Source organism: Dipodomys spectabilis, unplaced genomic scaffold, assembly GCF_019054845.1.
Source record: "Dipodomys spectabilis isolate Male_0828 unplaced genomic scaffold, ASM1905484v1 ptg000032l, whole genome shotgun sequence".
NCBI classification, from domain to species: Eukaryota; Metazoa; Chordata; class Mammalia; order Rodentia; family Heteromyidae; genus Dipodomys; species Dipodomys spectabilis.
The window spans coordinates 27,968,295-27,981,501 of record NW_024870709.1 but is presented as its reverse complement, the minus strand read 5'-3'; the positions used below and the strand labels follow the sequence as shown (position 1 = coordinate 27,981,501).

Sequence of the window (13,207 nt, the reverse complement as noted above, 5' to 3'; positions counted from 1 at the left end):
CTCTTCAACCTTAAAGCGCAATTCATCCTCCATCTTTACAATTTTACTATGACCATAATGTATTTTACATTTTGTCAATCAAAGATGCTAGCATTATAGATAAATAATTAAAAGTGGGAATAATTTATTTTTAAAGTTGAATTCCTTGTCCTCGTGAGGAATTATTCCATAGAATAAAACTTAGTTTGGAATCCACCTAGTGTTTGTTGGCTTTGAAACTCAGAAAAGGGAATATTTGAATTATCTTTTCTTCATATATTTCCTTTCCTTTTTTGGATGGAAATTGCTCTGCCTTGTTAGGATGCTGGGTCCTAGGAGACTTGAACCGGGGGTAAAAACACATTCAGTGTCTACATAATTGTGCTTAGCTTAGATTTTGAATTGTACTAAGGTAAATGAAGTGATCCCAAAGTGTGACTTGTAGAAAAACTATTAAATGATACAAAAGAATCCAAATAGGAGTTACATTGACTTATCCCAGTGACAGAAGACCCATATGTCAGTCTCACTTTTTACCCTTTAGATCTCCAGCTTCTTTTTAATTTCAAAAACTGTTTTGTATGCTGCCTTTGACTATCTTCTTTATCCAAATCAAACAGGATAAAAAAATGTAGGAAGTGATTCAACAGTATTGTTCACTTTTGCAGATACAGGAAATGCAAAGATATGGAAAGACTGATATTCATAAAGAACCATGGTGCCACTGGTGTAAGAAGTAGTGTATGGCATAAAGAAAGTACAGTGTATTTGGTAGAGGTGAATACTACTTTTTGAGGATGAAGAATTGATGTTGAATGAAGAATCAAGAAGAGACTATGACTGTTTTTAGATGATGGTTGGGATTCCAGTGATATGAGGAGGGGTATACATGGCAGAAGGAATTACGGGAGATTGTTGAGTGAGAGATAGTAAATTGGAAGATGGTAATAGAAATTTGGACTGCTCTGTCAAAAAAAAAAATCTACACTTAATTTATTTGATAGCAAATATGCCTTGAGTACTTTTGAACAGCAGGTAGAAAAGTCAAGGTTATTTTTCCTTTGGTGTATTGCACTACTGATACTAAAGGTTGGAAGAAACCAAGAGCAGCAATATTTGTCAAGAAAAATTCAAAACAGTCTGGGTGAGACACAGTGTTGGCCTAGAGAACTGACTAATGGTTGTTTAGTTCTGTAAGTGGTACTGTTCACTTGTTTTGGTTCAAAAGAAGAAGGTATTATGGAAGTAACATCTGCAGATGCTGGTGGCTCTTCAGGGTTGGAGAATGCAAGAGAAGTGAAGTGAAAGTGACTCTTGAGGTTTTCAGCCTAGTTGACTCCGAAGGCAGTGATGCCCTTAATGAGATTAAGAACAGAGGAAGGTAAAGACTAAACTTGGGGGTTGGTGTAGAAATTTGTTCTTTGCCATATTGAGTTTGATTGACCATTTTGAAGTCAGAAAATTGTATATGAATTTTGAGAGAAAAGACTAGAGACATCTATTTGGTCACTGTGTTCATAATACCGAGCCTTGCAGCTCAAGAGATTTCTGATGTAGAGTAGAAGAGAGTCAGAGAAGCAAAGAGTTTGAACTATTGAGAAATGTTTGTGGTGGTGAAGAAAAGAAAATCCTACAAAGAATAAGGATAAGAGGTAGAAAAAGAATTGGGACGTGGTAATATCCGGAGTAATAATAACTACAAGAAAGACAGATCAAATTCTGATACACTAAGGTTACATTCCTGTAGAGAAAAACAGGATAAAAAATTTTTGAAAGGAAATTGAATTTTCATGAAAGGCTGTTGTTAAAGTTTATAGAGTAATTTCACTTATGTGATGGGACTGGATTAAAAGAAGCATGTGGGTTACTAAAAAAAATGTTCTGAAAATATAACAACTGATCAAAAAGAAAAGTCCTGATAATTTGAGAACTTAAAGAGGGTAGAAATTAATTGTGTGTGTGCGTGTGTGTGTTCACGTGTGTGTTCGCGTGTGTGTTTCTGAGTAGGTGTTCTTAGTAGGATAGGAGAAAGTCAGCCAGCCATCATGTCTTGCTTGGTAAGAGGAAATTGAGGGATGTTACAAAGAAGTTTAGGGAGGATTTATAGATTTTTTTTATGTTGGATTGTTAGTAGTTTTAAGCATAAAGTTGTAATGTTTCAACCTTCTTTTAAAATTGTATGTTATAGAAGAAACAAAACAATTTAAGCAGTCTTGTAGCTATTAGGTTGGTAAATAATAAAAATTGGAAATGGAAATATATTGTTATCTTTCTCATGAAGATCATATAAAATATATTCTGTGACTTTAACATTGCTACTATGCTATTTTTATCTACTCTAATCTAGCATATTTATAGTTTGTTTTTATGAAAAAAGTGTTTGTACATTGCTAGTATTTTTTTCTAGTAGTGAAACAAGCATTTTGATGATATTCAACTAAAATTTGTAGCTTTTTAATATACTGTGTAGTTGTTAATTTCACTCACACAACAATACAATAGCAAAAGGTATTAATGTTCTTCTCATTAAAAGTTTGGATCTTTTTTGTAATTGTTATGATAAAGGTGATATGCTGAAGGGTTAGAGTTTAAGTCAGGTAATGTGTATATTTCTTTTTAGACAGTGTTATCCCTTCCTTTGTTCTCTCCCAGTTTTTCCCTCCCATCCCCACTGACAAGTTAAATAGCTCATTTTTAACATAGTGTCTGGTGAGTACCACAGCTTCATTTGTTCACCCTTGGTCCCTCCAGTTCTGTGCAAAAGTTTGCCTCTTTCATCACTAACTCTATTCCTGAGAATGTTTGGGTTTGAAGAAAGTAGATTCCAAGTTAGCTGACAAAAGTACTGGTCTGACCTATGCCTCATTTCCTGCACAGAACATTCCAGACTAAGGGATTCAGGTAGCATGAAGAACTATTTGATCCCCTCAAAGCAGCTAGTACCATATATTGCATTCTCATACCTGCATTAAAACCTGTGGTAATTTTGTTGTGGTGGGGTATAAAGTATGGAAGAAACAAGTTGAATGTCTCTTAAGTACTGAGAATGGCACCAAGCACTGTACATTTCCTCTTCAAAGAATTAGAGTATACTAAAAGATTTCTGGAAGCAGGAACCTGCCTAGAATTTAAACCTAGTAAGCAGCAAGGCTTTGATTCCAATGTCCGTGTTTGTAGCATGAAGAGAGTCAAGCCCACCTCTCTATCATACGATTCTTGCTTGTTCTGTAGCAAGCAAATCAAGAGTGTTTTCTTCTTATCTTTGATACTATTAAATTCTCCAGATTTTTGTAGTTTTCTTTAAGGAGGTTTATGCAATAATGACACAAATAATCACTTTATATTTTCCTCTGAGAAAACTTTGCTTACTTAGTTTCTCTCTTCCTTTTGTTTTCCTTCCTTCTATCAAATATTTATTGCACATCTACTTTTTGCAAAGTAAGAGAAAGACCAGTAAGATATACAGATGTGTTGTCCCCTTTCAAGAAAGTTAGTTTCATTCTTGAGCAAAGAGAAGCTCAGAGACAGTGCCCAGGCCCTGTGTTCAAGCCCCTGGCAAAGAAAAGAAAAAAAAAGAAAAAAAAAAGAAAGTTTGTTTCTCACTGGTAAGAGAGTGTAGAGGTGAATACACAACAATTACTTTAATTACTACTAGCTGGTTCATCAATGTTACTTTTTATATCTACCTTTTAAATCAACCTTCTCTAAAAGCCATACAGGAATTGTTCTTTTTCTCCAAATCGTACTATAACAAATAACCAATTTCAAATTTTTGACTGATTTTCCATGTTAATTTGTTTTGCCCAACTAATGATTATGAAAAAAAAGTTGTATTCTTTTGTATTTGATAAAATATTTTTACTTCATTAAAATAAAATGAACTCCAAATTTCTTAGATGCTTGTTACTTCAATGACATTTTTGTGTAACTGCAGAAAGCAATCTCTGACATTTATAGGAGGAGGGAGAATTGTCCTTCATATTTTTGTAAAATGAGACTTTTAAACACTAGGATTTTTAATTCAGTGGCAGAGCACTTGCCTAGCATCCATGAGACCCTCGGTTTGACCTCCAGTATTGCAGAAACAATAACAACTCCCTCATTTTGAGAGTACTCAACTTATTTCAGTACCATTGAATGCTTCATTAAATACAGAGTGATTTGGAATGAAAGTCATTTGTGCAGTACAGACACAATTCCTTACTGCTGCAATTCTCATTTGCCTTGGTGAAATTTCTTTCATATGCTTCAGGAACTAGTTTTTAACCTTGTTTGTGAAGAATATGTTAGCTGATCTGACACCTCTTTTTATTACCTTTCCTTCCCTCCCCGCCTCCCCTTCCCCTCCCCCCTGCCCCACCCCACCCCGTAACATCCTGGGGCTTGGACTCTGGGCCTGGGCACTGTACTTGAGCTTCTTTGGCTCAAGGTGAGCTCTACCACTTGAGCCACAGTACCATTGCTGGCTTTTTTGAGTAATTTGTTGGAGATAAGAGTCTCAAAGAGTTTCTTTCCAGGCCTAGCTTTGAACTGTGATTCTCAGATCTCAGCCTCCTGAGTAGATGGGATTACAGGTGTGAGCTCCTGGTGCCCAGCTTTTTATTACTTTTTGACTGGAAATTTTAATTAAGACACAGAAAAGTATTCCAAGAATAATTAACATCATTGCAAATTGTTCCAATGATGGTAAATCTTGTTTTTATATTTGTTCCTTTGCTTTAATATTGTGGAATATACATATGTATATATACTTACATGTTTAGATTTGTGAACATGCATTTAAGAAAATACATATAAACACGTGCTAATAATTTTTTTTATTTTTATTTTTTGTGAACATACTGTACAGAGGGGTTACAATTACATAGGCAAGATAATGAGTACATTTCTTATCAAGCATTGCAGCCTCCTCCTTTGTTTGTCCTTCACATCCCTTCCCAGCCTCTCCCCGCCCCCCCACCCAATCCTCCCCGCTAATAATTTTTATTTGCATTTGAAAAAATGCAAATTACAGTGTACAGAGAAAGTTTCCTTAAAAATAATTAAATACAGGGGACTAGGAAAGTGGTTCAGAGGTAGAATGCTTGCCTCACATGCATGAGGCCCTGGGTTCGATTCCTCAGCACCACATAACCAGAAAAAGATAGAAGGGCTGCTGCGGCTTAAGTGGTAGAGTGCTAGCCTTGAGCTGAAGAGCTGAGGGACAGCTCCCAGGCCCAGAGTCCAGGCCCACAACTGACATAAATAAATAAATAAATACAAACATTAGTTGTGCCTCATTTAAGGTCAAATACCAGGGACATAAGCTGAACATTAAGAGGTTACTTTTAGTGTAACCAGGTCAACTGAAGAAGGTGCTCTTGGTAATTTCCAAGGGTCTCTGCAGATTCCAAAATCCTTTGTATCAATGACTACAATCACATTTTTACCCTAATTCCAAAAGCAGATGTTGTGCCTGTAGTTAAAAGAGTAGAGTAATATTGCTATTCTTTTATGTACCTCTTTAAGCCTGATAAGTATTTTTTTCAATCACTAGATAATGTGATTGAAAATTTGAAAATGTGTTTCCTTGTGAAAACCCTTTGGTTTTGCTCCCACGTTCATTCTATGGAACAATTTAGATATTTCTAGGAGAAATCTAAGTCATTTGAATGTGATCTTGAACCTTGTGGTTAAACTTGATTTTTTTTTCTCCTTAAAGGAGTGATTTTAGAGAAGCAATTTTTCTTTCCCTGGCTTTTGCAGTTCCTTGCACATAGCAGGCACTCAATAAATATTTATTGAATGGATTTGAATTTGACCTGCTTGGAAGTCATAGTCCTAGTGTAAGGCCATTAATTTTCTGCAATCGCTGTCATAAGTCACATGGCTTAATAGTAATCTCACTGATGCACTGCACATTTGGTGGCATACAGGAAGTAGTTTGGCACCATCTGTTATACTTTCTCAAGTGCAGATTTAGAGGACAGCATAGTCTACACAGGCTGACCTCCCCAGTCCATTTCCAACTTCTGTATCACTACCCATGAGCCTTCCTGTATTCCTTCCTTTTAGAATAATTGCATGTACTCCTCCTATATCCTGGTTTCTCTTAAATCTTTCCAAACTGTTTTGCCTAGGATGTTGCATTTTGCAAATTCAGGTATGCGTTCCTTGATTCCCTTGTGAATGAATAATACTAAGCTGCTGCTTTTCTCCTCTACCACTGTATACTCTTTCTTCCTATAGCCCTCCATTCTCTGGCAATTCTTCCTTAAGCGACCAGGCTTTCCCACTAGATAACTCCTGTGACTTTTTCCTGTGTTCATACTGTCTGGAATAATGCCTGACATATAAACCTTTGTTGCATTAACAAATGAGTCCTGAAGTTGATGTAAATTAGCAATTAGAATAAAATAAAAATGGAAATTAGTTTAGAAAGGATCGTTAATTATGTGCACAGTTATAATTATATTAGAGTTAGAAAGAAGACCAGTCTGAGACTTAAAAGATGCAGACTCTTGTGTTGGATTAATGTTTTTTTAATAGTCCTTTAATCTTTGTAGTTCTCAGTTTTACTTTTTATCTAGAAATGAGTGGATTGGATGGAATCTTTACAGAGATCCCTTGGAGCAAGAATTACATTTCTCCTAAGTTAATTATAGAGAACTAGGTCTCTTCTGCCAGACTTCTTAACACAGGAAGAATATGCTAGTCATCTGTAATTTTCTGCCACTGAGATTAGTACCTATGATATAGTAGTTATTCAGTATTACTCAATAAAACAATACATTCCCACATGAATTTACAATCTTAAAAGTAAGTAAGAAAAGATCAGATAGAAAATAATTTGATACATGTAAGATGTGAAAGTATCTTTTAAGGAATAATTTTAGAGTTTTTGGGGAAAAATACTTAAGAGATAATTTTCTGTAGTCAGTTAAAAAAGCCAGCAGTTCAGGAAATGAGTTTGAAGCTGCTCTGCTGCCTGACTACAAGTTAATAATTTATCAATCTGTGACATGGTGTACAAGTACATGTTGCTGAAATTAAACTGTGTCTGTTGTAAGAAGTTGGTCACAGTACTCTTCAAATTTCTGTATTCACATCTATCTTTTGGTGTACAAAATTTAAATGCCTATTGGAATCAGGATATGTTAAATCATTGACATTTGGAACTTAGTCTTTAATGCAGAACGAACTTCTTTAATCATATCCAGGTGATAGAAAAACTTTGTCAGCTATTTTATGTGAACTGTTATAAACATATGTATTATTTACAAATGAAATGGCATCTCAACATTCCAGGAAAAGTTTTACAGGTATGTGTGTTTGTGTGTGTGTGTGTGTGTATGTGTGTGTGTGTGTGTGTGTATTGTCATGTCTGTGCTGATACTTGGCCTGAACATAGAGCATGCCACTCTAGCTCAAGAGTTCTTTTGCTCAAGGTTGGCGCTCTTCCACTTGAGCTATGCATCCACATCTAGTTTTTTGCTGGCTAGCAGGAGGTTAGAATCTCAATGATTTGTTATCACAGCTTAGCTTTAAATGTTGATTCTCAGACCTCAGCTTCCTGAGTAGCTAGAATTATAGGCATGAGCCATTGTCATTCAGCTTAAAATAGTATTCTTACATTTAAATTAAATCTCTACCTCTAGCTTATTAATTTGTATACTTCTAGAAGCTGATAAGTCTGTATGTATCAGTGAAAAGATCTAGATTTGTTTCTGGATGAGTATATTTTGTTCGCTGTGCTTCTTTCATTACCCACATAGACTTCTAGTCATGACCCAAAATATATTTCAGTCGGCAGATTTGAAGTATGCCTTTCTGCCCCTGTGGGAGGATAGTTAGTGTGGTGAGCACTTGCAATATTCCTGAAGTTACTCTTTTTAAAACTCTTATTTAAATAGAAAAAAATCACTTTATATATCACAATTATTTGTTATATATCAAATTTGTATTTGAAATATTTGAAATACATATATCCATATGTGTATATAGTTAAGTATTTGTACAAAAGCATATATGTATATATGATGTATACTCACACATCCCTTGAAATAATTGTTATAGTCAAATCAACATTCTTTCTATCTTATAATTGCTTACACTGTGTGGTAAGAGCACCTAAAGCCCATTGTTTTAGCAACATTAGGCATACAAGTTGATGTTAACAATAGTCTTCAAGTTGTATAGAGTCATCCCTCTGTAATTTTGTCCATCCTACTTAACTGCAGCTTGATATATTCCTTTCCTCCTTTTGCCTGTCTCTGGTAACTACTATTCCACACTGCTGGTATTTATCTGACTTCTTTATATTTAGATTCTTGTATAATTGAGATCATATAGTATTTTTCATTCTGTGCCTGACATATTTCAAACTGCTGACAATAACTGAGCTATTTATGGAAGTGACTTAATGCCTCAAATACAAGTTCCTCTAGTCTAAAGGCACCTCCAGATCAACTTCCTCTTAGCCACCATGGTTTTTTACTTTTATTTTTGTAAATTAATGGGTCCTGTGTTGTCCCTGAGCTCTTTTGCTCAGGGCTAGTGCTCTACCACCTTGTGCCATAGCTCCACTTCGTGTTTGCTGGTGGTTAATTGGAGATAAGAGTTTCACAGGGCCATTTCTGCCCGGGCTGGTTTTGAACCGTGATCCTCAGATCTCAGTGTCCTGAGTAGCTATGATTACAGGTGTGACCTACTAGCATCTGGTTCTCTTAGCCAGATTTGAGAAATGCCATTTGTCACTCTGGTGCCACCTAACATCAGCCTTAACAAGTAATGGAAAGGAAATCAGACTGGAAACTGTCAGAAATGTCATTACCAATTATGTTTTATGTATCTTTCATATTTATCTGTCTATACACATATAATTAAATATGCATATACACAAACTTACTGTCATATGTACACACAACTTATATATGGTATATTCATATGTATATGCCATATATAACATATATATATACATATAATGTGTGTGGTGTATATTCCATGTATGTGTGTATGTGTGTGTGTATGTACGGTCTGAGAGATCCAGAAGTTTTCACTTTACTATCTTTATACTAAATCTGTTTTTATGTATCTAGTTGGACTTTCTATTAGTTCTGCTGCAGTGTTATACTATGTGTGCTCTTGTATAATCTCCAGAGCTTTCAATTTAAAATTAGGTTTGACTGAGTTTCTGATGCCCTAGTTGGAGGGGCAAATGAACTGGGCTTACTACTTCTTGGCTAAATCACACGAACATACACAAGGGAACAGAGTATATGGTTGAATTACTTCCTTTTAATTTAAGTTCCAAAGCAGACCTGTATGCCCCAGTGGTTGGATGGTCCTTGGCAGAGTGATTAAACTATTAAGTATCACATGTTTACAGGAATGGTAGATGTTGTGAGAGGTGGAAGACTTCTTGTGACCTGTCAGCCATTTAGCTAGTTAATAACTCAGTTGTTAAAATTTTACCTTTTTCTTTTATTCCCCTAGGAATGGTAAACAATATGTAAAAATATTAAAATCCATAAGAGAGCTTTAGCTAGAAATTACATATAGTAAAATAATGTCAACATGTGCATTGGTTGCCAGCAGAAAAGGACTATTTCCTCATTGTTATTACAAAAAGATTATTGTAGGTAAACAGTGATTAGTACACTAGAAAGAGAATTAAAACTTTCAGAATTGAAAGCAAAGATGTGATAAAGAATAGTCTGCATGTAAAGAGAATAGGACTTGATAGTAGATACACAGATGTGAAAATTTGCTAGTTCTTTATAAACTGGAGTTGCTGATTTAAGATCACAAATTGTATTATGGAAGATGAAAAATTAGCTATAGCTATGTCCATTCATAAGTTTTATATGAAAGAGCATGTTCTGATTGACGTAAATATACTTTTTCTTTCTTTGTTTTTAGGTAAGACTGTGCCAAAATCCCAAACTGCAGTTGAAAAATAGCCCGCCATATATACTCGATATTTTACCTGACACATACCAGCATTTGCGACTCATACTGAGTAAATATGATGACAACCAGAAACTTGCCCAACTAAGTGAGAATGAGTATTTTAAAATCTACATTGATAGCCTAATGAAAAAGTCAAAACGAGCAATAAGGCTTTTTAAAGAAGGCAAGGAGAGGATGTATGAAGAACAGTCACAGGACAGGTAAGACTATATCAGAATTCCTTTTCCCAGTACTATTTATTTTGCAGGTGTTTCTCTTAGTTTACATAAAGCCATGATGTATTTTTTATTTTGTTGAGCACTTTGTGCACTTACTTCAGATATTATTTTGCACAACTTTATGTATGATCTTGAGTGGATGTTTCTTTTATGTAAACTTTATAGAGTAGTTTTAGGTCCACAGAAAAAAATGCTGAGGAAATGCAGAGTAGGCTCTACAATTTGTGTCTTAACATTAGTGTGCTCAATTTACTATGGTTAATGAACCAGCATTGTTTTAACTGGAGTCTAGAATTTGCATTAGGGTTCACTGTGTTTCATGGTTCTGTGGTTTATAAGTGCTAAGTGTCATGTTTCTACCATTGCAGTCCTGAAAATACCCTGTGTTCTACTTATTCATTGGCCCTGTTCTCTTACCCTACTTCCTGAACTCTTTTGGCAGCCGCTGATCTTTTCACAAGTCTCTATGGTTTTGCCTTCTGCAGATGCCATGTAGTGGAACTTACTCAACATGTTAACTTTTCCAGACTTAGCTTCTTTCCCTTAAAGCTCATTTAGGTTTCCTCTGTCTTTCGTAGCTTGGTAGCTTATTTCTTTATGTCAAGTCTTAATACCTTATTGAATGCTTTTACCTTAATTTGTTTCTCCACTCTCATATTGAAGAGCATCTTGCTTGCTTCCAATTTGGAGTAATTACATTTGAAGTTGCTATAAACATTGGTGTGCAGGTTTTAATATTTTTCTTCAAATAGTTGTACAAAGGTGTTTCAATAACAGATCCATTTTTGTACATAGAATGTTTTGATAAGATGAGCTTAAGTAAATTTTACACATATTTAATTTTGTAAACTCACATTTTCACATTGGTTATACTGAGTTTTATTCCTACTAGCAATGACTAGGAATAGCTTGGGCTCATTTTCACACGAAATTTGCTATTATAAATAAGAAGTCTTTATCTTTTGATTGAATCTGTGAGTGTGATAGCTCTGGTAGAAATGTAGCTTTGGTCTCAGTATGTGGGCTAGTAAGAGAAACTGGGTAAAAAAGACTAACATGACATCAATTAAATTATCATTTAATTGTCAGGGTTTTTGACATAGAGGGCACTCATTAATTTTTAAAAAAATATTCTTATTGTAAAGGTGATATACAGAAGGGTTACAGTTACATAGATAATGAGTATTTTTAAATTATTTTTCCTGACCTAGTGCTTGAACTCAGGTCCTGGGTGCTATCCCAGAACCTCTTTGTGTTTAAGGCTAGTACCACTTCCAGTTTTTTTTGAGTCACTTGTTGAAGATAAGAGTCTCACAGACTTTGCTGCCTGGTCTGGCTTTGAACCATAATTCTCAGATCTCAAGCCTTCTAAGTAGCTAGGATTATAGGTGTGAGCTACCAGCACCAGGATGAGTACATATCTTTTTTTTTTTTTTTTTTGATCATGGGGCTTGAACTTAGCCTGGGCTCTTCCCCTCGGTTCTTCTCAAGTCTAGCACTCTACCACTTGAGCAACAGCACTTCTTCCAGCTTTATCTGCTTATGTGGTGCTGAGGAATCGAACCTAGGGCCTCAGGCAAGCACTCTACCACTGAACCACCTTCCCAGCCCCTACATATCTTTTTAAACAATGTCAACTCTTCCCTTGTTTTCTCTCAATTTTTTCCCTCTCCAACCCCTTCCCCCCAAGTTGTATAACTTATTTTCAACATAGTATCAAATGAGGATCACTGCACAATTAGTTTACCGTTTGTGTTTATTTTCAACATAGTATCAAATGAGGATCACTGCACAATTAGTTTACCATTTGTCATTACATTTCTGTGCTTCCCATTACTCCCTCAAACATAAACTTACATACAAGACAAAAAGTACAGAAATGAAATACAGTGACAAAGGGGGAAAAACAAAACAAAACAAAACAAAATATCAAAAAGTAAAATAAAAACCTATTGTTTCCATTTCTTGGAGTTCACTTTGATAAAAATCATTTTATAACCTCATATGCACATAGCTATTGAGTCTTTGTGACCCCCTCCTAAAAATATCCTCCTTGGGTCTCACTGTGTGAACCTTTGGAGTCCTATTTGATTTATGTCGTAGTGTTATTTTTTTCTTCTATCATCCACTGTGTTTACTTGAAGATTTATAGGTACATTCTAATTACTACAAATGAGGGAAACCATGTAACCTATGTTTCATTGGGTTTGGCTTACTTTGCTTAATACAATGTTTCCAAGTCTTTTCATTTCCTTGAGAATGGGGCAATATCATTCTTTCTGATAGAAGCGTAGAATTCCATTGTGTATATATACCACATTTTCTTGTTCCATTCATTCCCTGGGGGGCATCTGGGTTGATTGCATATCTTGGCTATGTTAAACAATACTTTAATGAACATGGTTGTGCTGGTAGCTTTAATGTGGCTTGGTTTGTGGTCAATGGAATAAATTCCCAGGAGTGGAATTGCTGGGTCATAGGGAAGCTCTGTATTTAGTCTTTTGAGGAACCTCTGTACTGGCGTTATTGCTATGTCCAATCTTGGATATTTATTGGCAATGAAAGTCTGTCGTGAACTAAAAATCTCATATTAATTAAATAATTAAAATATACAGTGTCTTAACATTATCTAACTTGATTGTTAAAGAAAGGGAAATCTCTTTGGATTTTAGGTCCTTGTACTAGTTAGGAAAGCTTCTAGAAAACTTGAAATGTTTCTGTCAGGTTAAAAAATCTAGTCTCACTAGTCTGCATCTTAGGTTTGTGTTATATAATGTATTGATTTCTACATATGTAGGCTCTGAAGATTATAAATAGTAACCAGAAAAATAGACAGAGCGTGTAAAACCATTAAATCCAAAAAGAAAATCCCTCTACCGAAAGTAAAATGGCATAAATGTATATGGATTTGAAATTCTCTCTTAGTCATGACCTGTATATACTCATGGATGTGTACTTGATTATGAAACTCTGGCCTCATCACTTATGCACCAGGTTATGTACATTTAGGAGTTGAAAGCTCTAAGACTCTCCAGAAATAGCAGTGGAAATTTGAATTG

The 13,207-nt window shown here is 35.2% G+C and overlaps 1 protein-coding gene across 4 annotated transcripts in view; it reads left to right on the top strand.

Moving 5' to 3' along the window:
• Cblb (Cbl proto-oncogene B) overlaps positions 1-13,207 on the top strand; it is a 165,322-nt gene that overhangs the window by 6,129 nt on the left and 145,986 nt on the right. For all 4 annotated transcript variants that reach the window (XM_042676809.1, XM_042676811.1, XM_042676808.1 and 1 more), the window contains exon 3: positions 9,880-10,130. In XM_042676809.1, the coding sequence (XP_042532743.1) occupies positions 9,880-10,130 (251 nt within the window). The remainder of the gene's footprint in view (positions 1-9,879; positions 10,131-13,207) is intronic.